The 27,235-nt window shown below is 36.2% G+C and overlaps 2 protein-coding genes across 3 annotated transcripts; one reads left to right on the top strand and one right to left on the bottom strand.

Annotated features, from left to right (window-relative positions):
* Window positions 1-1,289: 1,289 nt before the first annotated feature.
* On the top strand, window positions 1,290-12,050 carry FTSH9 (FTSH protease 9). 2 transcript variants are annotated; one of them, XM_011082556.3, is made up of 13 exons: window positions 1,294-2,402; window positions 4,587-4,652; window positions 4,732-4,866; window positions 5,003-5,068; window positions 5,404-5,589; window positions 5,706-5,792; window positions 5,881-5,994; window positions 6,076-6,200; window positions 6,281-6,389; window positions 8,570-8,695; window positions 10,040-10,363; window positions 10,467-10,590; window positions 11,464-12,050. In XM_011082556.3, the coding sequence occupies exons 1-13, from the start codon at window positions 1,572-1,574 to the stop codon at window positions 11,586-11,588; spliced, it is 2,418 nt and encodes an 805-aa protein (XP_011080858.1). In that variant the 5' UTR covers window positions 1,294-1,571; the 3' UTR covers window positions 11,589-12,050. The 2 variants fall into 2 exon arrangements, with proteins under 2 accessions (XP_088737788.1, XP_011080858.1); XM_088881662.1 differs by lacking the exons at window positions 10,467-10,590; window positions 11,464-12,050 and having other exon boundaries at window positions 1,290-2,402; window positions 10,040-10,110; window positions 10,209-10,347.
* A 6,848-nt stretch (window positions 12,051-18,898) lies between these two features.
* LOC105164014 (uncharacterized) lies at window positions 18,899-26,571 on the bottom strand. Its single transcript, XM_011082558.3, has 5 exons — window positions 25,320-26,571; window positions 23,386-24,296; window positions 21,651-21,950; window positions 20,776-21,185; window positions 18,899-19,178 (listed from the first exon to the last, which is right to left on the bottom strand). The coding sequence occupies exons 1-4, from the start codon at window positions 26,473-26,475 to the stop codon at window positions 20,778-20,780; spliced, it is 2,775 nt and encodes a 924-aa protein (XP_011080860.2). The 5' UTR covers window positions 26,476-26,571; the 3' UTR covers window positions 18,899-19,178; window positions 20,776-20,777.
* Between the last annotated feature and the right edge of the window lie 664 nt (window positions 26,572-27,235).

The following is a 27,235-nucleotide window of genomic DNA, read 5'->3' as shown; positions in this document are numbered from 1 at the left end:
AATGTAATAAGAGATTGAGAGATGATGATGAGATTATAAAAAAATTGTGAGTTACTTAGAGAATGCTTGATGAGTGCTAAAAAGAGTGTTTTTAGAGTTAAGGAGCCATCCCTCGCATGGAGGATCAAACATGTATATATAGGGGATGCCTCTACCTGCTGGGGATATATCCCTCTTCTTAGATTTTTGGGAAGATAGGTTAAAGTGGGTGGATAAGTGACAAAATGTTCTTATCCATAATTGGATATGTCCAATGGAAGTATCCTTTTGTCAGGGGAGACCCCGCACCATTGGGGAGCCTTAGCTGCCAGGGAGTCCTAGTCTTCAAGGAGACCTTCCTTGTTTAAATTGTGTCCCTAAAGCTAACACGGTCTGATGTGGCGGTTGTCTAACGGGCTAACTGTACGCCACGTGGAGAGGGAAGATTTGTCAGGTTTGTGGCCCTTTAGGCTGGTTGTCTTAGTTGGTTTGCGATGACGAATTGAGTCCAGAGATACCTTGGGCCTCCGTCTTTCATCTTCCGCAATCTAGCCCTCCAGGTTGTTGGGGCGGGCAACCTTTAGGCTTTGTTGTTTTTCTTGGATTAGGCCTCCCTAATGCCGTTAAGTCAACTTAACAGAGAGGGACAATTAATCTATATTTAACAAATAAGGGGGGGGGGTTTGCCTATTTTTTAAATATAGGGGGATTTTTTGTTGAATTTTTAAAATACAGGAGAATTTTATGCTATTTAGCTTTCTTTTTATTTTATGCATTTTTGCACTTCCACCGTGTTATTGAGCTGATCCACTTCCTTTCAGGAGGACGCCGCTGGTAGTGGCAGAGGGTTCGGCGGAGGGGTAGGTGGCTGGACGTGGCAGGGGTTGGGGGTTGGGAAAAATTAAAATATGTGTGTATATATACTATAAATATTTAATATTATATATATAAATGTGAATATGTTATGGATATATTTATATACAAAATAATTTTTATTCTTAAATTCATAAAAATCTTGTAAAAAAGGCGTGTGCATCACATTATAGGGGTGTTTTTCGCTTTATTTTCAATTAAATAAAGCTAGTAATCGATTTAATTGAATCTTAAAAGTTGTTCAAACTAAATGGTAACCTACCAAATGCCTTCGTTTGCTAGTTTACAAAAATATAAAGGATAAATTGTTGTTCTTTTTTTTAATAGAAATTTTTTCGCACAAAATCAATATTACATGAGGCAAAATGCATTTTTGCCCTTGTATTCTATGTAAAGGGAAAACAATTATCGCATTGGGGTTTTGATGCAAATTTCCCTCAGAATGATACAAATCAGAGTCTGTGTTCGGACAACTCCACAAACAAACCAGAACAAAAATTCGGATAAAACGAAAACATAATCGTGCACTATTTAACGGTCTAAAACCACCGTCTTCGGCAAATCGAACGGTCCGTATTGCCGTTCTCCATCCCCTTTTTCTCTCCCACACATCTCAGCGAACTGAAAAAATCTCCTCCTTTCTGTAAATGTATTTATATCCATGTGTTGTGTGAAATTTAGTTGATTTTTTTTTTAATTAGATCTTTTTTCCTCCAAGTATGGCTGCCGCGATGGATACAACGATAATCTATAGACGAATTTCCGCGTTTAGACACAACAATCCGAGCTATTTGAACAATTTCTCCTTCGTCTGCAGTCGATATAGAGCTTTCCATGGAAGGCCCAGTCGTCAACTCCACGATACGGTCTCTTTTCGGTTGCAGCCTAGGGTTTCCAAGCTTCGTGGATACTTTTTGAAGAATCATCTGAACTGGAAATTCGCCAAAATTTATGCGAACAGTCCTCGCGAGCACGACACTGATACGACTGATAAAACGGAAACGAACGGGCCCGAAAACCCGAAAAAGCAGGGAGCCGCTTCGAGTTCGGGCCGCAGGGAAAAGCAGGGAAAGAACAACTGGTGGGGCAATAATAGTAACAAATGGAGGTGGCAACCGATAATTCAAGCGCAAGAGATGGGTGTTTTGCTTATACAATTAGGAATTGTTATGTTTGTAATGAGATTGCTCCGGCCCGGGATTCCGCTACCAGGCTCCGAGCCAAGGACTCCTACAACGTTTGTCAGTGTTCCTTATAGCGAGTTTTTGAGTAGGATTAATAGTAATCAAGTGCAGAAGGTGGAGGTTGATGGGGTACACATTATGTTTAAGCTAAAGAGAGAAGCTGGCGTTGTGGAGAGTATTGTTAGTGAGGTGAATAAGTTGCAGGATTCGGATTCTTTGTTGAGGAGTGTGACTGCTACGAAAAGGGTAGTCTACACAACAACGAGGCCTGGTGACATCAAGACGCCTTATGAGAAGATGCTAGAGAATGATGTCGAATTTGGGTCTCCAGATAAGAGGTCTGGGGGATTCCTGAATTCTGCATTGGTAAGTTGTTATTATTATTCTTTTTTGAAATCTTTGGGTGATTTGCTTGTGGATTGACTATTATTTGGTTGTTTTATGACCAAATGTTGAATAATTAGTATCAGAAAGTTGCTTTCTTCTGGGAATATCATGTTGTTAAATGTTCTTACCTATGAAGATCAGTGTTTTTGCATTCGTGTTGAACCATTATAAAGAGACTTATTTGGATTCTTTAGGCGTATATCTTCAGAAATGTTTGACTATGCATTTATATTAATTTTTAGGACACATTATATGGCTGCTCTGAGCTTTATTACTGTCACTTTCCATAGTAGTTAAGGGCCCAAGACGCACCAATGCTGAATATGTCTTGAACCTCAGGTTCAGTATATCTATGAATTTCACAAGTATACCAAAGACAAGCAAAAACTGTTGCACTTGACTTTGTTGGCGACCTGAGCATTAATAAGTTTTTAATTCCTTCTCACACTATTTTGTTTGAGGCCTTAGCATTTGATATTCTTCAACCTAGCACAGTGGGTAATTAGTCTTCACATCAGTTAAGCTAATTACTGAACATTATGTTGTTCGTCAGTGACGAGCAATCACATGAGAATTCCATTATTTTCGAGAAAATTCTAATTAATCAACAAAATCTGTAAATTTCAATAGTTCAAATATTAATCTTAAATTTCAGTCCAGTTAATAGCGAAATACTGAAATACGAAGTTTATTACATAAACTTATAGCGTCTGGCCTATTGAGCAAATTTTGAGGAAATGCATGAATCTGAGCTCTTAAATTACAGAAAATCTTTTAATTTTAGCACTAAGCTCATTTAATTTCATGAAATTAGCAAACTCACAGAACATTCAAAAAATCTTAAGCAAATTATAGTTAATTTCAATGAGAAAAAGGTAAGGACTTGTTTTCTCTGTGCACTGTGCAGAGAGAAGATTAGAAAAAAAAAATGGAAAAAGGAAGAAAAGGAAGGAGAGAAGATGAAGGGAAATGAACAAAGGAAAGAAACCTGCGAGAAACCTGGTCTATTCCATGTCAGAATTTTAGATGAGTGAAGATAGAAACACAAGATGAACATTTACGTGGTTCGGTCATGACCTACGTCCACGAGCAAATGCTCAAAGGGATAAATCATATTATTCTCTCTTAAATTTGATGATATAAGCTCCACCTGTTTATATAGGTGAATTACATATGTGGATAATATAAAATAGAGAAAATATCTCCAAAATCAAATCATATAGATATAACAAAAATCACTATGATTTTGTTGTGATTTTACAATTCTTTGGAGAATCAATTCATGATTTTCAACATCTTGCATTTTTCTTTGTTTAATTTTTTCCCATTTTTCAGACTTCTGTCCACCTCAACTTTTATGATGGCTCTATCCTTTTGAATTAACTTAGGGAACCTTCTAAAATATCTTATCTCCACTTGTTCACATGCTCATCTGGTATAATCCAACCGATTCAATAACCTTTCATCATCATGTGCACATCATTTTAGCTTGAGTACTGACGCAAGTTTTTCCGCTGAAAATGCATGAGTCTTCTTTTGTTGCATTCATCTTGTGGATAGAATGAATCCTAATCCATGTATTTGTTGTCTGCCTGAACTTTCTCAACTGTTGATACTTTAGCTGTACAAGCACTGTTCCTTCGTTCCCTTGGCTCTGAAATGTGGAAAATCATTGAAAGATACAGATGTTATGTTGCTCTAGTTTTATCTAATTTCCTGGTAAAAGTTAACTTTGTTCATTAGTCTTACGATGACACATCAGATTCTTGGAGTCTGATGAATAGTTGAACCGTGTGAGCCATGCAAGCATGGCCATTTTATTCACTTTAACCTTATCCTTCTGATAAAGCTGTTTACATGATATGAGAACACGAAATGGGTGGCAAAACTTATATTAGATTTTATCTAAGATGTCATCCATAAATCAAAGTTATTTTTTCAGCTACCCTCTGCTCTTTTGAGAAAAATATTTAATGTAAGTTATGGGATTTTACTGCAGATTATGTGTTTGTGTGTGTTCTGATTGTGTAACATGCCAGGGTATCTCCTAAAGGATGATGTCAGTTGCCTCTGTGAACATCTAGTTTATTATTTGACTTGCACCATGACTGCACAGATCGGCACATCCTTATGAGATGGTTCATTATTTTTTCTGTTCTACAGATAGCTGTGTTCTACGTTGCAGTGCTAGCTGGTCTTCTTCATCGTTTCCCTGTAAGCTTTTCTCAGGTATGATCCATTATGTGTAGATTTGTTTCTGAAAGAAAACATTATGGACACAGTTTGAATGTAGCCTGCAATTATACAGCACACACCAGGGCAGCTTAGAAATCGCAAGTCTGGTAATTCTGGGGGGACCAAAGTTTCTGAACAAGGGGAAACTATTACATTTGCTGATGTTGCTGGTGTTGATGAGGCAAAGGAGGAGCTAGAAGAGATCGTGGTATGTTAGACCTTCCTCGATATTTGATATTATGTACTAAATCATAACAAACTGGTATTATTTTAACCATGGATTTCTATTCTTATAGGTAAGGAGTTTTATGTCATTGTCTGATCTTCTGCATTTTATTGGCCAGGAATTTCTTAGGAATCCGGACAGGTATATAAGACTTGGTGCACGCCCTCCTAGAGGTGTTCTCTTGGTGAGTTATTTTCTAGCACGTTGGCAGCAGAAAGCAGTATAGCGAAACATAAAAGTAAACTTTGATTGCCTGCTGAAAGATGCTCAATGTTGCTGGAGATTCCTGATGATCTATTGTAAAAAGAATATATTTCTTCACTGTCTTTATGAGGCATCTCACTGCGCATTCAGTAGATCTTTCGCTAAGGAATGTGTTAGGTCCTAATCTGGTTTCATCTCACTTTCTTTTGTCTGTATAATTAGTGCTAAACTATCCTTCTCTGTGATACTTTCTCCCTGATATATGAAATTCACTATAATCTTGATGCAGCTCTGGTTGTGTAATTTGTGGTACAGGTTGGTTTACCAGGAACAGGTAAGACACTTCTAGCAAAAGCTGTTGCTGGAGAAGCTGATGTTCCTTTCATCAGTTGTTCAGCAAGTGAATTTGTAGAACTGTATGTCGGTATGGGAGCATCTCGTGTCAGAGACCTCTTTGCACGGGCCAAGAAGGAGGCTCCCTCCATAATATTCATAGACGAGGTTCCTCTTCATCCTCCCCAGTCGTTGTTTCTGTTGGGTTTTCCGTAACCTGTAGGCTCTCTAGGAATATTCATTTATGATCTTCATCTTCTCATTAGCAATTCCTCATTTTGTAGATAGATGCTGTAGCCAAGAGTCGTGATGGTAGATTCCGGATTGTTAGTAATGATGAGCGGGAACAAACCTTAAATCAGCTGCTAACTGTATGATTTTTGAAACCTATCGTTTCTTCCTTAAGCATCTTTTTAATATTGCTCAGGGCTGATAAGCTTTCCAGAAAACATACTGCAGGAAATGGATGGATTTGATAGTAACTCAGCAGTGATTGTCCTTGGAGCAACTAACAGAGCAGATGTTTTAGATCCTGCCCTCCGCCGACCGGGTAGATTTGATCGAGTGGTTATGGTAACTGGGCCTACTTTGGGATTCTTATCTAAAATTCTGCTTGTTTCTTTTCCAATTTTCTGTGCATAATTTTGTGTTTAGGTAGAAGCACCTGATCGGGCTGGAAGAGAAGCCATTTTAGAAGTACATGCTTCCAAGAAAGAACTTCCTCTTGGCAAGGATGTTGACCTGGGTGATATTGCATCCATGACCACAGGTTTTACTGGGTAATTATTCACCATTTGACTTCCTGATGTGTTGTTGCCCTTAAAGACATATTTAAAGTGCTTTTTCTGATATCATGCAGGGCAGATCTGGCAAATTTGGTAAATGAAGCTGCATTATTGGCTGGAAGGAAAAATAAATTTGAGGTGGAGAAAATTGATTTCATTCAAGCAGTAGAGCGGTCAATAGCGGTAAATAATGCACTTCATGTTTTTCCTCTTTGCGCTATGGAATATGCCATTCTTTTGAATATAGATGTGCTGGTGGATTGTGGAAGTTGGGAGTTGAAAATTGTAAGGTGTAAATGTAAATTTTGGTGGTGAAAGTTAGTATATAAGACATGGAATGCTGTTCAAACTTGTTTGCTAGTTGGGCATCTAGTGAAATCTTTTAGGTTCTCTAGCATGCAGTGTACTCTTTCAGTGGAGATGATGAGATTCTATTACGGTTCTTCACAAATCATAGTTGAGCTTCCATTTTCAGCTCAATGCAATTGGAACAAAGTTATAGTGTCTGCCTTGTGAATCATGTTTTGATGTTATTTGTTTTCTTTATTAGGATTCAATAGATTTTGATTCTCCTTTCTGTTTCTTTAGGTTTGATTCTCACGGAGTACTACCTTTCTGTGAAGAAAAGAAAAAATGATTTTATTGGCAAAATCTACCCTCTAGATTTTCTTTGTTTACTTAATTAGTTCTGTTAGTTTTTTTTGACTGGAAATATGCATGTCAGAAGTCACCGCCGTATGGCTGAGCAGCAATTACTAGCGATTCTGGGTTCATGCAGGTGAAGGCAGTCAAATTACTAGTTCATGTTCGGTCCCCTTTAATCAATTGTTTGTATATATATACACCAAAATACTTTTATGTTCTGTCTTCACTTTCTTCCCTGACTTCTCGGACTTATCTCCTTGCTTTCACATATCCCACAATGGCTCACATATCCCACAATGTCCAAGGCCATCATGCTGGTGGTGCTTGACCTGCCATGACAGACACACACCCAAATGTTTTGGAAACCTTAAACAAGTGTGCAGAAAACAAAGTGTAAGAAAGGGGTATATGGTAACAGCAACACCAGCAGTAAACCAAAACAACTAAAACTCTATGCATAAACTCTACGGAACCAAAAAGCCCCCACTCTAAAATTTTCCCTGATTTCGGAGTCTTCAAAATCAAAACCAAACAAACCTGATTCATGATTGTCACCCAAGTCGCCTCCTTATTGCTCACCACCTTTGCACATGCCTTTTGATCTTTATTTGGCATTGGCTCCACCATGGCAACTTGGCATTGATCTTTATCTGAGATGGAACTGAAATTTGGGATAGACAACAGAGGTGGTGGCAGTGGTTTAGATGAAGACAGTGGTTGTAATGGTAATAGGGAGGTTTCAGTCATTCAGTTCTAGTTTCATATTGATTGTAGGAGTGGATAATTATTCTTTTCATGTTAGATATTTTAAAGATTTTTTCTTTTATGTTTTGAATATTTAAGTGAGGGTAAATTAGTCATTTTAGTACTGTTTTTTGGTCTTTCAAGAGAGGAAATTTAGGTTCGAGATTTTGGTTAATGAAAGGGAGGGTTAAAATAAATCTTTTGCGAATTTCCATTGGAGATCCTTGTAATTAACCAAAAGAATGTATGTAGTAGCAGTTGAAGTTATACATCATTGTTCTGTTGTGCTGAATGCATGACATGTAGTACAGAAGGTGCAAATGGACCAATGATCTGACCTGAGGCTTCTGGCTTGGCTTATGACAATTTAGGCGGGGCTTCATCTAGCTAATACTTGCATGAGCCTAGGTGGAAATCTCTGCTGGATACTTTCTTTAATTTTTTTATTCAATGCTCAAGTGTGGAAATAAACGGCTATGGGAAAGAGGGAGAATACAGGAATGAATAAGAGGAGAGCCTAGCTGCATTTGTGTGAGATAATGTAATTATTCAGTATATCGAAGAATCATTAATTATGCTCCTATAGAGCTTTGACTGAATTGCTCTTGCTTTATTCTCCTATACAAAAGCTCTTTGCCAACCTGAATTTGGTTCATATCTGGAGATAGGAAGAAAGAGCAATGAAAACTGTAAAAGTAGTTCTTTTTGGGTGTGTGTATATCTATATCTATATATATATGTATATTCAGTAAATTTTTGGAAATAGACTTTGTATATTAATTTTGAATGTGAAAGACCCATTTGGTTAGCTAATCCTTATCTATCTTGAACTTGATTGTTTTGAAATAATGTAAACAGGCCAGATAAGCTCTTACAGCAATAATCATTCTCACATTTCCCTGAGTTGTGGCATTGCCATGGCTCTGTTTGGTTATAGCTTCTGAAGTTTATTAGGAGTTTGGGTCATGTTACAGGGGATTGAGAAGAAGACAGCCAAGTTGCAGGGCAGTGAGAAGGCTGTTGTTGCACGGCACGAAGCTGGTCATGCAGTTGTGGGAACTGCAGTTGCAAATCTCCTTTCTGGACAACCTCGGGTTGAGGTAATTACAGTAAGCTGTTGCTTTTCATTGGGCTTTTTTCATAAGTTAAGTTTAATGTTTTGATTTTTTCACCTTGTTTCCCTATGCTTGGATTAGGCCCTGTTTGGTGGTGGATTATTTGGTTATTGAAATAATATATAAGAACATACAAGAAATGATAGGCATTGATAATCAGTGATTTCTTTGGTTGGGGTTCGGGGAAGGTGGCAGTAGTGATCCTCCTGGAGCCATAGTTCAAAGTAGCAGCAATAATTTTGGTTGGATGTGGCCTATTGGAATATTATTGGCGATACCAAAAGGATGCATTATAGGATGCTAAAAACACTAAAAATTTTGTAAAATTACAATTCAAATCCAAGTACCACTCATTAGTATATACTAAGTGGTTTTAGAACAAACTTTAATAAACAGTACTCGCAAACTTGAATTTGTAACAAGAAAATAGTTCATTAGCAATAGTAATAAGAAGATATTCATTATACATGTAATAGTACATTACGTAAATCATATTATGAAGAGTTTCCAAAAAGAAGTGTAGATTTAATTATCGGATACAACGTTCTGATAATATGATATTATCGGATTCTATTACCATAATATCCCGATACGCCCCTAATATTATCATATTGGTTATATCATCTCATGCTATCAGCTATGTACTCGAAGAATAATAGTTATTGATGGCTGTAGGATGGGCAAGGGCCGCCGCGGATAAGTATCTACCGATATATTTGGATATCAGCCAATTCTTTGAATGTGCCTGGAGCTTGAGAAAACTGACCTTTTTGCCAAACTATTATGATATTACCATTATTATTTAGAATTTGAGGGCCAAAAGACTCGGCAGTGGAGAAACAAAAGCTGTCCCTTTTGGCTTCTGTAGTTTCCAGTTTTAAAGCTATCCTAATGTGGAGGTTCCTTTACTAAGAAGTCATCCCAGAGAAGGGCTTTAATGATTGACAATGCTTACAACCAGTCCAAGAGACATAATCCCTCATCTATATTAGTTGGGATGTTGGCTGCACTCCAAATTGCATTGAAGGACATTTCATTGCTCAATGATGTAGTCTCATCTAGCTTTGAAGCGTTTATTGTGCATGTCCTAATCTCTCGATAAAGTTGAATTTGTTCATATGTTACCATGTTGTGAAATGTCAACTTTACTAATGGTGCTGCTTGGCACTAGGTTTTGAAAGATATACAAGTGTGAAATTGCCCATTCAGGCATCGTTGTTATTTAGTTATCTTCAAACTTTCTTTAATGAGTCCCTCCTGATTCCTTGGGTCTTAATGAACCAAAAAGTAGCAACATGATTTATCTATGCATCACTTTGGTTTCACCAGAAGCTAAGCATATTGCCGAGATCTGGAGGAGCACTAGGATTTACGTACACGCCGCCAGCAAATGAAGATAGGTATTTGCTCTTCGTTGATGAGTTGCGTGGGCGCCTTGTTACTCTTCTTGGCGGACGTGCAGCAGAAGAGGTTATTTACTCTGGACGTGTATCGACAGGTGCTCTTGACGATATACGACGAGCAACAGATATGGCATACAAAGCAGTGGCCGAATATGGTCTGAACGAGACCGTAGGCCCTCTTTCATTGGCAACTCTTTCTGGTGGTGGAATGGATGAGTCCGGAGGATCTTCACTGTGGGGGCGGGAGCAAGTACTACTATACATTTTGTGTCTCATCTTAATTTACTTGGGCCCGTATTCAGTTTTTTGCTAATCCATGGCATCTGTAGTGATTTTAAGTTTTAACTTGATAGGGACACCTGGTGGATCTTGTTCAGAGAGAGGTGAAGTCGTTGCTGCAATCCGCACTTGATGTAGCACTCTCAGTTGTTCGTGCAAATCCTACTGTCTTGGAGGGTCTTGGAGCTCACCTGGAAGGTAATACATTACTGCTTGGTTAGTCATTGTATTTCATTGACATCTATTCAGTGAAAGCTCTGAGAACCTTGAAAAGAATTTATGCTTCTGAAGGAACCTACTTAATTTTTCCGTACTCAAAGCACTTCAAAAGATAAAATTAGCCATTGAATTTCATGCAAGGGAGTTAGCCAAAGAAAACAAATTATGCTAAGTATGGTGGATAATTAAATAAAAAGTAAAATGTAATCTTACTTCACTCCGTGATTGCCATCTTTATCCCTTCTTCATTATAAGGAAAACCCTGTGCATCAAGCATGTTATTTCACAAAAAATATGTGCTTATTTAGTCTTGTGTCTTGAGTTCGCGGTATTTCTATTTTCCATCAAAACCATGCCTAACTAAGATAAGGAGTTGCAGTATCCTAGCTTGAAATCTGGTAGAAACCTGCTCAACTTTATCTCAATTTTCGTCCTTCGCGTTCCCCCAATCAGAAAGATATAGTCTACTACGCTATCTTCCTATGAATTGTGGAAAAGATTGGAGAGTTAATTTCGCAACAAAAATATTGCATTGGGATACTTGATACAGAAAACAGAAATTCATTATCTCCTCTACTGCATTGACATTGCCTTTCATTTGGTAGTTCCTGGATGGACTTAGAAAGGGCGGTGGGGTTTGCAAATTAATTAAGATGGATTTGAATTGCTTTTCTTGAGGGTTTTCATTTATCTAGGACTAGGGAGCATCTTTTTCCCAGTCTCAGAAAATTTGAATGGGTTTTAGCATTTATCTTTTGAATGAAAAAGGGAAGAAACGGAAAATATTGAGTATATTTTCTTACAAGAATATTTTGGAGTAATAATAATCTTCTGGCAACAATATGATTCTAGAAAAAGAGAAAGTAGAAGGTGAAGAGCTGCAAGAATGGTTGAAATTGGTAGTTGCTCCAGCTGAGCTTACATTCTTCATCAGAGGAAAACAAGGGTCTCTCCTCCCGCTGCAAACAGGACCTTGAGAACATTATTTCTGTCCAGAGCTCCATTATCTACAATGAGATGTTCGCTCGAATTATCTACCCTCTCGCAAGCATAGCCATGGTCCTTGCAAATTCTATCTTGCCAAAGTGTTTGACTGGACACACATGATGGTAACAAACTGGGTGGTGAACGTCTTACTTTTCTGGCCTTGTATATGGATCCAATGACACCAATATAGTCCATTTGTACAGTCTACTTACTGGAAATGCATGTTTGAAGATACGAAATGATATTTCTAAAAATCATAATGTCGAAAAGAAAAAAAGGTTGATGTTATTCAAGAAATTGTCTCATTGTCACAGCTCTGGGTCTATCGTGTTGCTGTGAATGTGGTAGTTGTTGTGTAATTGACTAAGTTCTAGTCATATACTGTTGTACATTTGACATTTTTTTTCCCCAATCGTATAGAGATTCATGTATAAATTCATTGAACATGTCAACTGACCTGTGCATGATTTCTTGTGCAAATTGATGCAGAGCCCTGCAAACAGAGAAAAATTTAGAGATAATTTCTGTAGGAAGAAATGATTTTTTTAGAACAGGTTTTGGGAAATTGAGGTATGCCTGGTTCTTGTATGTCGTCCTACCTATGAGAAAAGAATGAGAAAGAAAAATTAACGTTTACTCATGGATATAACATCCTTCTTAGGCAGACAATACAAAACTCAACATGACAGCCTGCATGGAGCATCTACTGCCTTTGTTACTTTGTTTTGTTTGATCATGTGCTTAGCTGTGGTTCCAGTTATCAGAAAATAATAGGTATTGTTGATATTACAAGATTGGTAAGGACCAATCCAAATACAAATCGGACAATATCCGAACCATGACCACAGATGCAATGAGTGTCTTCCCCAGCGATCCATTGCTGGAACAAGGCATAAGTGTGCCCGTTGTGAGCATACTCCTCTAGAAAGATGATGAGCATTACCTCCAGATCGCACTCCTCCAACAATGTCGCCTCTTGATAGCCACACTCTTCCAGAGTGATGACTAGTCCCTTGAATAGGAGCGTGCAAATCTCAAGTAGGGCAAAAGCCCCCAAGGACTGAGATACTCTAGAGAAGAAGCCACTCCTCCAAGAGCGCGCTCCTCCAGCAAACCAATCAACAACTCTCTTGGAAGCGCACTCTTCTGTCATGGTTGGGAGTGCCACCAACAAGAGTGCACTCTCCAGGGCAGTGCTCCTTACAAGAGTAGGTGTAGCCCATAGTGCACTTCTTTATTGGAGGTTCCAATGGATTCAACACTCCTGATGAAGAAGTAAGACGACATTTTAGAAATTTTTCCTCTAAATTGTATCTCATTGTTCGCTTGCATAACATCAGGTTGCAAGTATTTTTATAGGCCTAGATGCCTACTAATGATCATCGAATTTTGTACACGAATTAAATTTAAAATATGATTCTAAACAACAAACTCAATTTTTGCTGGTCTTTAGTAAGGTAGCCATAATTTTCTATAGAAAATTTCAATAGGATGCAAATATGCCATTTGAAGCAAGATCCATAGAGCTTTAATTCCAAATGTGGTTTATTCAAAATGAAAATGGTTTGCATTCCTGAAACACGTCTAAAAGTCTCGTAAATATTGTCATTGCTAAAAACAAGAAAGTTTAATTTTCATATTGCTGGAGTATCTTTCTTGTGGATCTTTGTAGATATATCTGTGTGAAGAGTATTGAAGTTCTCGACTTTAATCTCTTTGTTAGCATTGCAATCTCCAATACAATAAACATTGCATACATATGTTTGCTTCAACTATGCAACATGAATTCTTAGCAAGAGCAATAACTGATTCATTTTTCACCAAAATTATAGTTGCTTCACCTTGTGGAAAATAAAGTTCCATCCAACACTTTTTAGTCAAATTGCATGGCATGCTCCTGCAGTTGTAGCGACGTACCCCGATATACATGTTGACAAAGTCACAATTGGTTGTTTATTAGAATACTTTATAATTGCATTGTATCCAAAGAAAAATACAAATTCAGTAGTGGTCTTTTAATCATCAACGTCCCTGTCATAATTATCCAGAGCTCTAAGAGTTGCTCTTCTAATGGTATCTCCACCTTCCGATGCCCACCGACTTTTAAATTTATGCTAGTATATCTAAAATCATAACTTTTTAAATCTCAAAGATGGAATGTATAATACAATCTAATCGTGTATATTTATTTGGTGTAGAGTTTCATCTTCGATTCTATCAAATCATAATAAGACGACTAACTTTTGTGAAAAATTAAAACCCCAGTCAAAATAATTTAGAGGAGAAGGGGGCATGGCCGAACTTTTTTATTCTTTGGCTTCGTGGAATGATGATGCATGGCTGTCCATTCCACCCTTTATATATGGGTTGATTCCTAACTATAAAGGACTTCATTATGTGCTGGAATTTGAACTAGAATCATACTTTAATTCAAACTTATTCACTTGTGTTATAAACTTAGAGAAATTCTAATTTTATTGGCATCACTCCTAATAGAATATAAAGAAAACAATATGTGCATTTTCTTCAAATCACTTTCTTATTCTCTCCAAAAGTCTATTTACAAATGAAATAGATGGTGGTATTTATAGACCACCAAAATTGTGGTTACAAGATACACTATAACTATTTATAATTATAAATCATAATGGGGGATACAAAAGGGTATAACATAATGGGTATTAAAAATGAATATCAAGAGGTTTATGCATTCATAATTACATATTATATATAATACTCCTCCTTGAATGCATACCTCTTTATCATATACATCCTTTCTCGTTAAAAACCTTACTTGAAAAAACCCAATAGGATAGAAACTAAGACTAAGGAAAATAGTACAGTTGTATAATCTCCCCCTCAATTTAAGTAGACATCTTACAGGTGTCGCATGCCAATATTACGAATGAGTTGTTAGCAAGATACATCAATGCACCAATTGCACTGAGATACGGTACTTCTGGACCCAAAATTTCATCGTTATGTGTTGGAGGACGGAACGGATCTTTATTAACATCAAGCAATCGAACTACCATAGGTGTACTCAATGGATGGGCTTTGTCCATATGAAAATGCTTAAGGGCTTTTTCTGTATAGTTCGATTGATGAATGAAAATTCGACCCTTAGTATGTTCGAACTGCAGGCCAAGACAATACTTTGTAGTACCTAAATCTTTCATCTCAAACTCACTTTTTAAGTAATCAACTGCTTGTCGAATCTCTTCAGGAGATCTAATAATTTCAAATCATCAACATACACAGCTATAATTACAAATCTTGACTCTGTCCTTTTTATGAATAAACATGGACTTATTTGATTATGGAAAAATCCTTTATTTATTAAGTACTCACTAAGACGATTGTACCACATACGTCCTGATTGTTTAAGTCTGTATAAGGACCTTTTCAATTTGATGGAGTACATATGACGAGGCTTTGACTGTAATGCTTCAGGCATTTTTAATCCTTCAGGGATTCTCATATAGATATCTGTATCCAATGACCCATACAGATATGCAGTTACCACATCCATGAGCTACATTTGTAGCTGTTCAATTACTAATAAACTGATTAAAAATTTAAGTGTGGTTGCATCCATTACAGGTGAATATATTTCAGTATAATCAATTCCGGGCTTTTGAATGAAGACTTGGACCACAAGTCTAGCTTTGTACCTTACAACTTCATTTCGTTCATTTCTCTTTCGTATAAACACCCACTTATAGCCAATTGGTTTGACACCTTTTAATATTGGAGTTATTTAGTGAGTCTATCTCATCTTGTACGGACTTTTTCCAATTTTTCCAATCATTTCGATGCCGACATTCCTCCATAGTTTGAGGATCATTTTCATTTTCATCCATGATTTCGATGGCTACAGAATAGGCAAAAATATCATTCATTTCAATTTCTTTTGATATCAACCTAAGCTATTATGAGCATAATTAATAGACATCTCGTAACTGTCCTCGAGATCTTACTCATTACTTTTAGAGTCTTCAAATAAAACAGTTTTAGGGATTTTATCCTTAGAGATGAACTAGTTCACATTAGCATCATGATTAATTGAGACGATATGTTCCTTTCTCTTTTGAGGATTTGCATCTTTAGAGCCAAGTGGTCTACTACACTTCCGGCGTATTTGTGACTCAGATGCCTTTGATTGAGTAAAAATCGCTTCAGGGACTTCTAAGCGAGCTGGAACATTTTCAGCCGGAATATGTGATTTTGTGACCTTTTTGGTATCTAGCAACGCTTCTGGTAGCCTATTTGCAACACTTTGCAAATGTATGATCTGTTGAACTTCAAATTCACTATCATTTATCCGTAGATCCATAAAAGATATAGATGTCTTTCCTTTTAATCTCCTTATCTACTCTCCTTTTAAACTAAAAAAAAAAAAAAAAATAGACTACAAACTCCATATCATATAGGGTCTATCCAGATAAGTCCTTATGCATTATGTATTTGAAAGACTCAAATTCTATTAGCCAATGTTTATCCTAAAGGAGTCTTTTTCCCAACATTAAGTTGGGAGACTTCAAACTCTATTTTAAATATCGATGCTTATTTTGTAATGAGTCCATAAACCCTACCTAATGTTCAAGAGTTGAAAATTGCTATAAGGTGTAGTTTCCATATATCTGTATATATGTATATATACATTTATGATTATTATATGTGATCAGATATTTGTATTTTTACTCATATATAGGGTACGTGAAAAATAGTCCTTCGTGCTAATTCAATGGAATCCAAAAATATGAAAGATTTGTTAGAAATGTTCTGCACGTTGTTACTTTCGAAGTTAAGCTATATCTAATAGTGCTTTTTACCGTGATACTTTAGTAAACCGGAAAAATGTATACTACCATGTGATATGGATAATGTGCAACATACTTCCCTATGAAAAAAAAATCAAATTATCTTCCTATATTATTAAAATTGAAACAATTTACTCCCTTAGAAGGAGGCGTGTAATGTAATCGTTCCTCTCGCGACTTGGCATGATTTTTTAAAAATAAAATGTTATTTTTATATAATATATTATATATAACATTTATTGATAATTATAATATATATAAATATTTATTAAATAGAAAAATGCTAATTTTTCTATAAAATATATAATATTTTTAATAATATATGCTTTTTTATTTTAAATAAAAACTCACCCCACCCCACCCACCCTCACCGGCCACCGTCCACCACCGCCCCCTCCCTTTTCCTCCTACACTGCCCCTGTGTCACTGGCCGCTCCTTGGGCAAGACAGACGGCAGTGACTTGCGGAGGACGTGCGGGCGGTTAGGGAATACTGGCCGGCACGCAGATGCGCTCCTCGGCCATTGCAAGTGTCTACTCATGGAACAAGAGAAAATATTTTTAAACCTGGGTATGTAGTGGTGAGCTCCAGCCAACCTTCCCCGTGCAAGACGGCAGCGACGTTAGACAACACCGGCACTAAATGAGCATCTCTCGAGCATGATGGGAGCCTTCAAAAGCCGGCTCTAGGCATCTCAAAGAAGTGCTTAGAGTCCCCAAAATGCATAGGAACTGAAAGGGCGGCAAAGGGCCAGGATGGCCTGCGTTGGGCGCAAAAGCGATCGATAAGCTCCGTGTGACGCCCAAGGTTGCTCCCCGGGCTGTGAGATATCAGGGACAACACCTCTTGTGTGAATGGGTGATCGAGGCAAGCACTCAAAGACCTCGTGATCCAACTCATGGCACGCGCTATCGAGTTCTAACCGTCCATGGGGGTCCATTGGCTAAGATGAGCTGTCGTGGGGCGACGCTGCACTATGGGCATTTTGTGACGCCACGCCGAAAGGCAAGAAGGTATGTCGGGCATGCTGTGAGGGATCAAGGTAGGATGTCGACATATCGAATGGGCCTCGGACTTAAGATGCGGTCCTACTCGGGCGAGGCATAGAAGACGAACACGACAAAGGCGTGAGCCGAGGATGCCCCGAGTGTGTGTTGGGCATGAGACGGGCGTTGCGGGCGCCTGCGGAGCGCCGTAATACCGAGGTGGAGCGATGATGCTCCTTGCCATCGAGGGATGCATCGACAGGTTTCGAGATTGTGGGCAAGACGTATGGCGGCAGAGTAGCTAGTCTGGGGCAATAGCTAAGAGACGCTAAGGTGTGCGTACCGAGAGCCTTGCCGAACATGTGTATTTTGGATAGGCGAGCGCAAGGGCATGTAGTGCTGCGCAGGGATGCGTTCAGATGTCGTGCTAGCGAGTTTCAGTGTCGAGAACATGCGACGGACAGTCGATTTACTCTGAGATGTGCGAAGGCTGGTCGAAGGTTGGGTGTAACTTGAGATGTCGCACTGACAAAATATATATTCTGCTGCGAGACAAAAGAGTTCGTCCGTGACACCCTGCCACCTTCCCCCTCCCTTTGCCCCCATCCTCCTTCCCATAGCCCATCCCCCCTTCCCTTTACCGGCGCCCCCCACCTTCCTCCCTTCTCCTCCGCCTACCCCTCCCCCCATCTTCCCCCTTGATTTTACCCCCACTCCTCGCCGACGCCCCCCCACCTTCCCCTCCCCCCAACAGGATTACCATGAATCAAGAGTGAAAAAGAACTGAGATGAAAAAGGAAGGTAAAGCCTGTATCAAAACTACATTGCCGAATAAATGTACAAACCACAATGAAATTGTAAGAACCCATAAAATAACATGAGTATTGTTACTCATAAACTCCAAAAAGAATATAATTCAAGAAAAAAGTTACAGTTTACAATTAGCACCTTTTTCTCCTCAAGCTTTTTGTATCCAAAACTGGCGAATCTCTATCGCCCTCCTCCCTCACCCACCCGTCGCCTGGCCCAGCTCTCCCCCCTTCCCCATTCCGATCGCTGTTTCTCTCTCTCTCACTCTCTCTCTATATATATATATATATATAACTATTAATTATATATAATATATATTTTTATAGATATTGCATTTATATTTTCTTAATTTATTTATTTATTTAAATATGGACCGATTTACTAGTTCAATTTGAACCTTAAATTCAAATTGGATCCAATGGTTATTAAATAAGGCTAAAAATGTAATTTCATTATAAAAAATTAAAAAAATAAAAAATTAAAGAAAAAAACACTTGAATTACACGAACTCACATGAGGGGTGTAATTGCTCTATTTTTCTTTTCAAAGGGAATAATGTACTATTATTTTTTCACATGGGGATAATTTGCTCGTTTCATATAATACAAGGGGTAATATGCATTTAACTCTTTAGTAAACTCGCAATGGAGTTCTTTTAATTAATCTGCATTAACATGTACATCTAAGTCCTAAAATATGTTACAATTCCCTCAAGACATAATTGGAACAATTACCTTTCTCTACTACGTACTAGATGCTTTCACTAATTGATGATTAATTCATGATCTATTTCATCAACAAAAGTACATTAATCTTTGTCATGGATTATTGTTCGAGCCCTGCAAGCTTGATCAAACTGAGGATTAAGATGATTCTTCAACTCTTGAAGTATCACTTCTTTGGCTGTTGAACTATATATCTTTGTCGTCTTTGATAAGTCTGGTTGATGAACTTGTGGGTTCTGCATATATCACCAAATGTTGCACATAAGAGTTCTAAACTTCAATAATCAAGGAGATGGAAAATTTACATGAGATTCCAAGTGTGTATGAATTCTTAATATGATTATTTGATAATCTCGAAATAGTTTAAATTATCGGGATATATATACCTGAAACGAATGAAGCTAAAATAGGTTAAACGCAATTTATTTTCATTGTGATGTGAGCAAATAAACCCCTGTGAAAAAAGAATTAATAAATTACCTCCCATGTTTCGAAAACTAAAGTAAATTACTCCCTTTCAATGGTATAGATAGAGGGCGTAATTTGCTTCATTTTCCAAAATGCAGGAGATAATTTATTATTTTATTTTTTACAAATTTTTCTTTTTTACTTATTTTTTATATCACAAGGATACCAATTGCTTCCCGAGCTAAAACACGTTAGATATTAAAAAACAATAAGAAGAAAAAAAAAAGGCATAACCACTAAAATAAACTAAATACCTACCAAAGTTACGAGAATTTTGGAGTTTAAGTTTTGCCTTTTGAATGCTCCCTCGAGCACAATAACAAAACTGAATTTTTGCTATATTATAAATGATTATAGCTAAAAATTATGATAAATCATTACTATTAGTTACAGTTAAATAAAATCAAAGCAAAAATATATAAATTTTTACCACCATTAATCAATATTCGCCATGATTTTTAGTTATAGACAAAACATTTACCATGATTTTTGTCATGGCTAATTTAGTTGCTACACCTGCAGAAACAACAGCTAAGAACCACTACGAAGTCATGGTTGATTTGCATTCGCCACGATTTTTCTTTTTTAACTATACTGATTAGTCGTTGCGAAAAATCATATTTTTTCTAGTGAGGCTATGACAGTAGGCAACTTATTGGATATGCACCTCAAAAAAAAATTGTGTATTATTTTACATAAGTTAGTCGGGAAAAACGCAAGCAACCCTCATATTGCTATTGCAAATGAGCAAATTATCCTTCTATAAAAGAAAAAATAGCAATTGACCTCTCCATATTTTTTAAAATACAGCAATTCAATTCCCAATTTTTTTTAGAATGAAGCAATTCTCCTTCCTATCTAAGGAGGTAAATAGCTTCACTTAAAAAGATACAGGGGGTAAATTGCTATTTATTTTCATAGGGGGTAATTTGTTCATTTGCCAAATCACATGAAATATATTGGTATTTACCCTAAGTTAGTCTGTTTGCGGTCTTGATCCCATATTTTTTAACTCATCATATTATATCTATAACTCCAAAAACAATTATAATTTTAGTCTCAGGCCTTAATTCTACTATATTTTTGAAGTAAAACAACCCGCCCCCCCATAGAGCACTTGCTACGTGTTGTTTCCATCTAAAATTTAACGGAATTAAGATTTAGAACAAAAATTATAAATTCTTTTAATTATAAAATACGATGAGTTAAAAAAAATAAAACTAAAATCCTCAAAAAAACAAACTAACATATCACGAGGTACAGGTACATAATTAAGAACTAATGTTCACCATTTTTTGTCCGGTGAAAAGGGAAAATCAGATGAATGAAAATAGATAGAGAGCACATGTCAAATTTGTCGCATACCTCTACTGTAGTACAACTTCTTGGGCACTTGGAATTGGCTGCTCCATTTCACCTTCAGAAGTATTAATAGTTTCTAATGTGCCTTCGGCGACCAGCATTGGAACATGTGAATTGTCATCATGTTTGTCTTTGCTATTATTTGTATGACATTTGGAGCTATCATTAGCTTCTACTACTCCTGAGAGATCAATAGGAGTTTCATTTCCACTAAATTTTGGAAGTTCATCTTTCAGTGCACCAATATAACAATTTGAACTCGTCGAGTTGTTTTGTATTTCGTGATCCTTTGGCTTCTTCCAAGAGTCCTCATGTCTAGTTTCTTCAAGTAGGGCTGAATTTTCACTGTGATTCATATAACTATCAGCACATGTTACTTCTCCGATGACCTTCTCTTGATGCTCGGACAATTCCTGTGCAAGTATCAATGAACAAAGGAATAGATGTTTGTCATTTGGGTGCTTTAAGAAATGGAATTCTCAAATTGGTCCACTATTTTTGTAATTTTTGCCATGAGGACACATTTCAACAAAGTTTCTAAACTTTCCAGAAATTGGGATGTACAAATCATGTGCCAACTTGAATTTGATGACACACATGACTTGCACGCGTGGTTTTCCAGCCACTTTTCAAGTTTCCGGCAAAGTTTGTCCTTAAATAATGAGATTTACAAAAGTGAAGGACCAAATTGCAAATTCTAGTTTTTAAAGAACCAAAATGCTAAACACCTCTAGTTATAGAATAAAGTTACAATAAATCCATATTCACGTATACACAAGTTAAAAAACTACCTGAGTGCTCATTTCACTAAAGAATATAAGTATGTGCTAAATAATGTCGGTTTAAAGGACTATATAAAGCACCAAAAATAAAGATACCTTTTCAGTAGACCGTGATGAACGTGAGTTGGTGTCGAGATCTTTATCTTTGCTAGAAGCAGTTGGGCCTACAGCTTGGAAGTTTTCAATAGAGACTTCATCATTGCTGCTGAAGGGTCTAGAGCTAGTCTTGTTTGTTTGATTGACCATCTCCCTGGATGTTTCATGACCGCTCAGTAGTTGTGAGCTACTATTGGCAGCTTCTTGTGGTTGTATGCCACTTTCAGGAATTTTCTCTTTGTTAATAGATTCAGCGTCGTCGACTTCCAGTCTAGCCACTTGAGAAGGTTCCGATGATTCCTGCCATGTAGGAGGTGCAGCTCTAATAAATCCTTATTCTCACGTTATTCATGTCATTGCAGTTTTAGAGTGCGGAAAATTGAAAATTTGGAAGGATTTCATGTTCTTGACGACATGCATATTCAAAATATTATAGAATAATATCTTTTTCTCCACACACATATAGAGAATAGTGAAAGTTAAAATTCTAGTCCTTTAACTATAAGAGTGGTAATTTTGATTTTGTTCAAATCACTTTTGGTAATTTGGTCGTATAATGAAAATAAAAAATTGCAATTTCAAGACAATTTTACCCAATAATTCATAAATTGGTTGGAAAAATATGTGTTGTGTACGTAACATGCTAATTTGAGAATTTTCGAAAAATTTAGATTTCTTGATATAGAGAACTTTAGGCTAATCTTATAAGATGTTGGACAACTTACAACCTTTATAAAGTCATTTGGTAAATAATATTTTTCTAAAGAATTTATAAAATTTCAAAATAAAATATTTATGATCTTATAATCTCTTTAAAAAAATTATGCTAAAAACCGATCTTTTTTCGTGAGATCTTTTAAACTCTTTAATTTTAACATTCAAGAGACAAATACCTTCACTGTGTTGTAAGTATTACTTTTATCCTTAGTATAATGGACCTTTTTCACCAAAGCAAGAATATTTATTTTATGATTCTAAATTCTAATAGCTAAATATATTAAAATAAGCTATTCTAATAGCTCTAATATCTCATCTATCTAAATATTTTAAGAGCTTAATTTTAATATAAAATTCAACAAAATCTTTTGGCTCTTAAAACACATTACCCAAATGGAAGAAATGGTTCATGTATACAATTCTTTTAGTTTTCCCTACGACCCTCTTTTATAATCAACATAAGCAAGCATATATCTATAAATATATATATATAGATTTTGATCATGTAATTATGTATATTTGGCATTTCAATTTTCTAAGAAATAAAACTTGCGGTTAGTTCATTATTTGATAAAAATTCGAGATTTAACAATATTTTAATTTTATCAGAAAATTAAAAATTGACCAGAAAGCTACACGTGCAAGTCATGTGTCCCGAAATTTAAATCAGCACATAACTTGCACATGTCGAATTTTGGCAAATTTAGAACATTCTGCCAAAAGTATGTCCCCAATCACAAAATTTACAACAATAATGGATAGAATTACTACCAAATGCCAAATACCTATAATTACAGACCAAAATCACAATAAATTAAGCCTATATATATAGTATGACTCATATTACATGATGCAAATAGTTAGAATGTAGGAAATAATGACAGAATAAAATGAAATTAAGTTGACTTCTTTTTATTTTGATTCAGTTGCGCAAAATGTAAGGTTCTAGTTTTACTTTAAGCACATATATATAATTTCAGAACACAGATGTAATTAATTAATTCTACATAGGACTTACGTTTAGCTTTGAAGAATCATTTTCATGTAATGTCGGGGGATCTAAGTTGATTTCGGACTGCTGTTTCTTCTCATGTATAGGGAATGCTACTTTTTCAAGTGAGTCGCCCTGCGAGATAATCGAATCAACTGATGTTTCCAATGTTTCATGAACCTTCTCATGAGGATTGGTAGCTTCGGCTTGACAACTCTTATGGAGCACAACATTTGATGGTGAATGCAACGACGACTGAATACAGTACTTTTCATTCAATGATTCTTCCGTGGAGTTTGACAAACCCTCAAGATTGTTGGTTCTTGAAAATCCATGTCCGTCTGAATCTTGTTTTTTGACCTCGTTTACTTCATTTTCATCTGCTCCAAATTGGTGAGACGAGGCTGCCCACATTTCTCCAATATCACAAGTACTATTCGTTTCCATGTCCTTGACATGTGCTGAAGCAACCTCATCTTGGTACGAGAAGTTTTCGTCGATTGTCAATGGGGGAGAACTAACTTCAGACACCTCAACTTGCAAGTCAGAAGCAATGGAATAGGAAGGAGTACGAAGACGTAATGTATTCTCAAAGTGAGAAGTTACATCATTCAAGTTGTCTCCTGTCTGGTCATGATTTTCGGGTTCCAGAACGATGTTTCTACGGGCCATAGAAGAGAGAGATTTCAGTATTGCTTCTTTATCTAACTTGAAAATTGGTTCATCCTCTTCAGACGAAGACGCTGAGCTCGGGCTCAAAACTTCTTCCGGGATTGGTTTTATTTGAACTTCATCACTGTTCTGTTCTGCATGATCCTGAGTGCTATTGTCATATACTTCAATGACTTCCTTGATGTGATCAACAGGATACTCAGTAGATGGCTTAGATTGAAACTCTTCAAATGATCCTTGCTCCACCATCGGGGCATATGCCCTATCTATCATGAAAAAGATAGAACATTATTCAGTTATATAGACAAGAGCTAGTTCTAAAGACTTGCAAGTTGACAAAATGGCAAGGACATACTTTGACATTACTTTTCTTTCTTTCTTTTTCTTTTTCTTTTTTATCAATGAAACAATTCTTCTTCTTCTTCTTCAAATAATTTCATATTAAATGAATTTGAAATCCACACAAATATAATTCGAAATGAGAATTTAGGAATGTATACTTCGCTGCAACATTAAATTGTCCAAACAAATAGGGTGGATTTGTTACTATGGAAGGAAAAAAGGAAATTTTCGTCCTATAATTTTGATCTGAATTTATTTTGATCTTTTATCTTTAGCAATATTAGATTTAATCCTTTATTTATCAATTTTGCATAGATTTGATCCTTTTAGTCTAATTTAATGACTTTTTTACCTTTTTTATGATAAAAGTTAATAGTTTATTCTAATGCTCTAAGTGTAATATAAACAAATATTTATTCAATAAACTTAGACTCTTATATCATTCTAGGCCAGCATTAGGTACGAGATGCAAACTGAATGGAATATATGGACTAAAATTGGTTTTCAAAACCTGTGTAGGAATAAAAATTGTTCGAGATTGGTTAAAGGACTAAAATTAAGTAATTTTAAAACTTATCAGGCTAAAACTAAAACGAATAAATTTAAAAGACTAGAATTAATAGCAAACAAACTTAAAATACTAAACAAAAGGAGTGATCAGATACAAATACAACATTAGGCAATAATCATTCTTTTCCGAATAACAGAAACCTTTTCCTTCTTTTATATGAATGTAAACTCTTTCAACAGAAGTACATTATTATAAGAAGAGATAGAGTAATATGATATGAATAGTCACATTAATTTGAGCATAGTAATAAATTACCATACATGCTTTCATCACCATTAGCATCAAAATATATGAACATATAGTAAAGCAAAATAAACATGGAAATTTGATAAGTACATATATAGAAACACACAAAAAACAAAAAAAATTCTCGTACCAACTTCACTTTTCGACCTGGAGAATCGATGTCCTATAGGGGAAGCTCTTTGTATAAATCCAAAGTCATGGACCATTGATATTTCTTCCAGGTTGTCGTCAAGTCTTCCTGGTATACAAGACCCTAAGGTGAAGCTCTCATGCCTACAGAACATCACATCCTTGTTAACTGACATGAACTCCTGTTGGAAACTATCCCCTGTTAGGTCAGGTTTTTCCTCCTGTGGATCATAAGGAAGGTCAAAGGGATTCCTCATCGGTATCAAAACAGAAGGGGCCGAGCCAGGGCCAGGGGAAAATGGTGTAGCTAAGTTATAGAGAAAAGGATTGTTAAGTTTAGGTATAATAAGAGAACTAATTTGACCCGACTTATCATCTTTATCCTTGTTCAGCAGTGTCTTTCTAATTTGAAGGTTCAATAATTTTCTTGATCTTCGCCTAGCGATCAAACTCTCTAGCCTTTTGCTCCTTTCCATGTTTGAAATCCCCACTTCCATTGCGGTCTTTTGGTCGTCTTCGTTCCCTTGAGTGGCCTTATAATTCTTATTATCTGTGACCTCTTCCTCATCATCCAAGCCCTTCAAACTTTTGTCCCTATTTTCATGCATTAAACTCTGACAAGAACCTTTAGTATTGCTAGCAGGTGATTTATCTACTTCCACCTCTCGGATTTCCTTAGGGCTGTCTTCCGTCAAGGCATTTTTATCAACCATGTCATGATTATTCAAGTTGGTTGATGAAATTGCAGCCTTTTCTTCAACATTATTATGTTGCGTGTTATCTTCTTTACTGATATCTTTGGCTCTTCTTCGCCGAACAGAATGAACCCGCTTGAAAGACGTTTTACTCCTATCGAGGGTAGAATCTTCTGCTGCAGTCTTGGTGTTCCGATCGTTCTGCTCGTCGTCCTTGTCTTTACACTTTTTGCCATTTCCAAAGTTGAAAGAGATGCACAAAATAATACAAGTACAAACAACAAGAGGAATAGAATAAATCAAAACCCAAAAAGCTAAGGGAAAAGACATGTACAAGAGGAAAATGCACAACAAAGAAAAAGAAACATATGGATAATTTATCGAAAATGTAACACAAGTTTCCGACGATAATTTTATCATTTTCCAGAGAAAAACCTGAACATCATAAGCATTGGCAACCATCTTTCCTTATCAATAAATTATTTGTTGGGTTTCTAACCAGGGTACCATAAAATCAAGAATCACAAAACAAAACCTCATCCTAAGTTCAGATAAGACAGAAATTTCTAATGTAAATCATTAGTAGATTTTTTGATGATGGAAAAGTATAATAGGAGCAATGGCATGCAGATAAGAATTGGAAGACAGAGCTCCTACCCTCGACCGACAAATGTGCCTAAAATATATGAATCTTTGTCTGGTTAATAGTTTTATTTGATCCAGCATTTCAGCCTATTTTTACTACCCTTCTACTATTTCCCGATTTTTATGCATGCAACAGCAATCAAAAGATGGATACTTAAGGATGAATCACATTTCCCACTCTATTATATTTTCTTGGGGTATAATATTGTGGGTTAATAACCTTCTCTCTTTATGGAGATTATGGGACATTCTTGTGGCATTAGTATATTGAATCTTCTTCATTCATCAACAATACTATTAGTCCTCATTTTACTTTATTGAATAGGATAAATGAGTGATATGATAATTTAAAAATAAATATAAAACAAGATAACACGAAATTAATTATATATTGTTTACTCTGTTTGATTAAAATATTAGAATACGTATTGTCATTGTAACTGGAATCAGATTAATTAAAACCACCAAATATCCTTTTCTACATAGTTTGTTTTATAGTACGTATAAAGATATTAAATATCAATACATAGAAAACAGATAAATATCTTATTTAGTACAAATATATATTTTTTTTGAT

This window comes from Sesamum indicum, linkage group LG6, assembly GCF_026168435.1.
Source record: "Sesamum indicum cultivar Baizhima isolate 11 linkage group LG6, ASM2616843v1, whole genome shotgun sequence".
Taxonomy (NCBI): Eukaryota; Viridiplantae; Streptophyta; class Magnoliopsida; order Lamiales; family Pedaliaceae; genus Sesamum; species Sesamum indicum.
The sequence above is the reverse complement of the archived record's forward strand: the minus strand, read 5'-3'. Positions and strand labels throughout refer to the sequence as shown.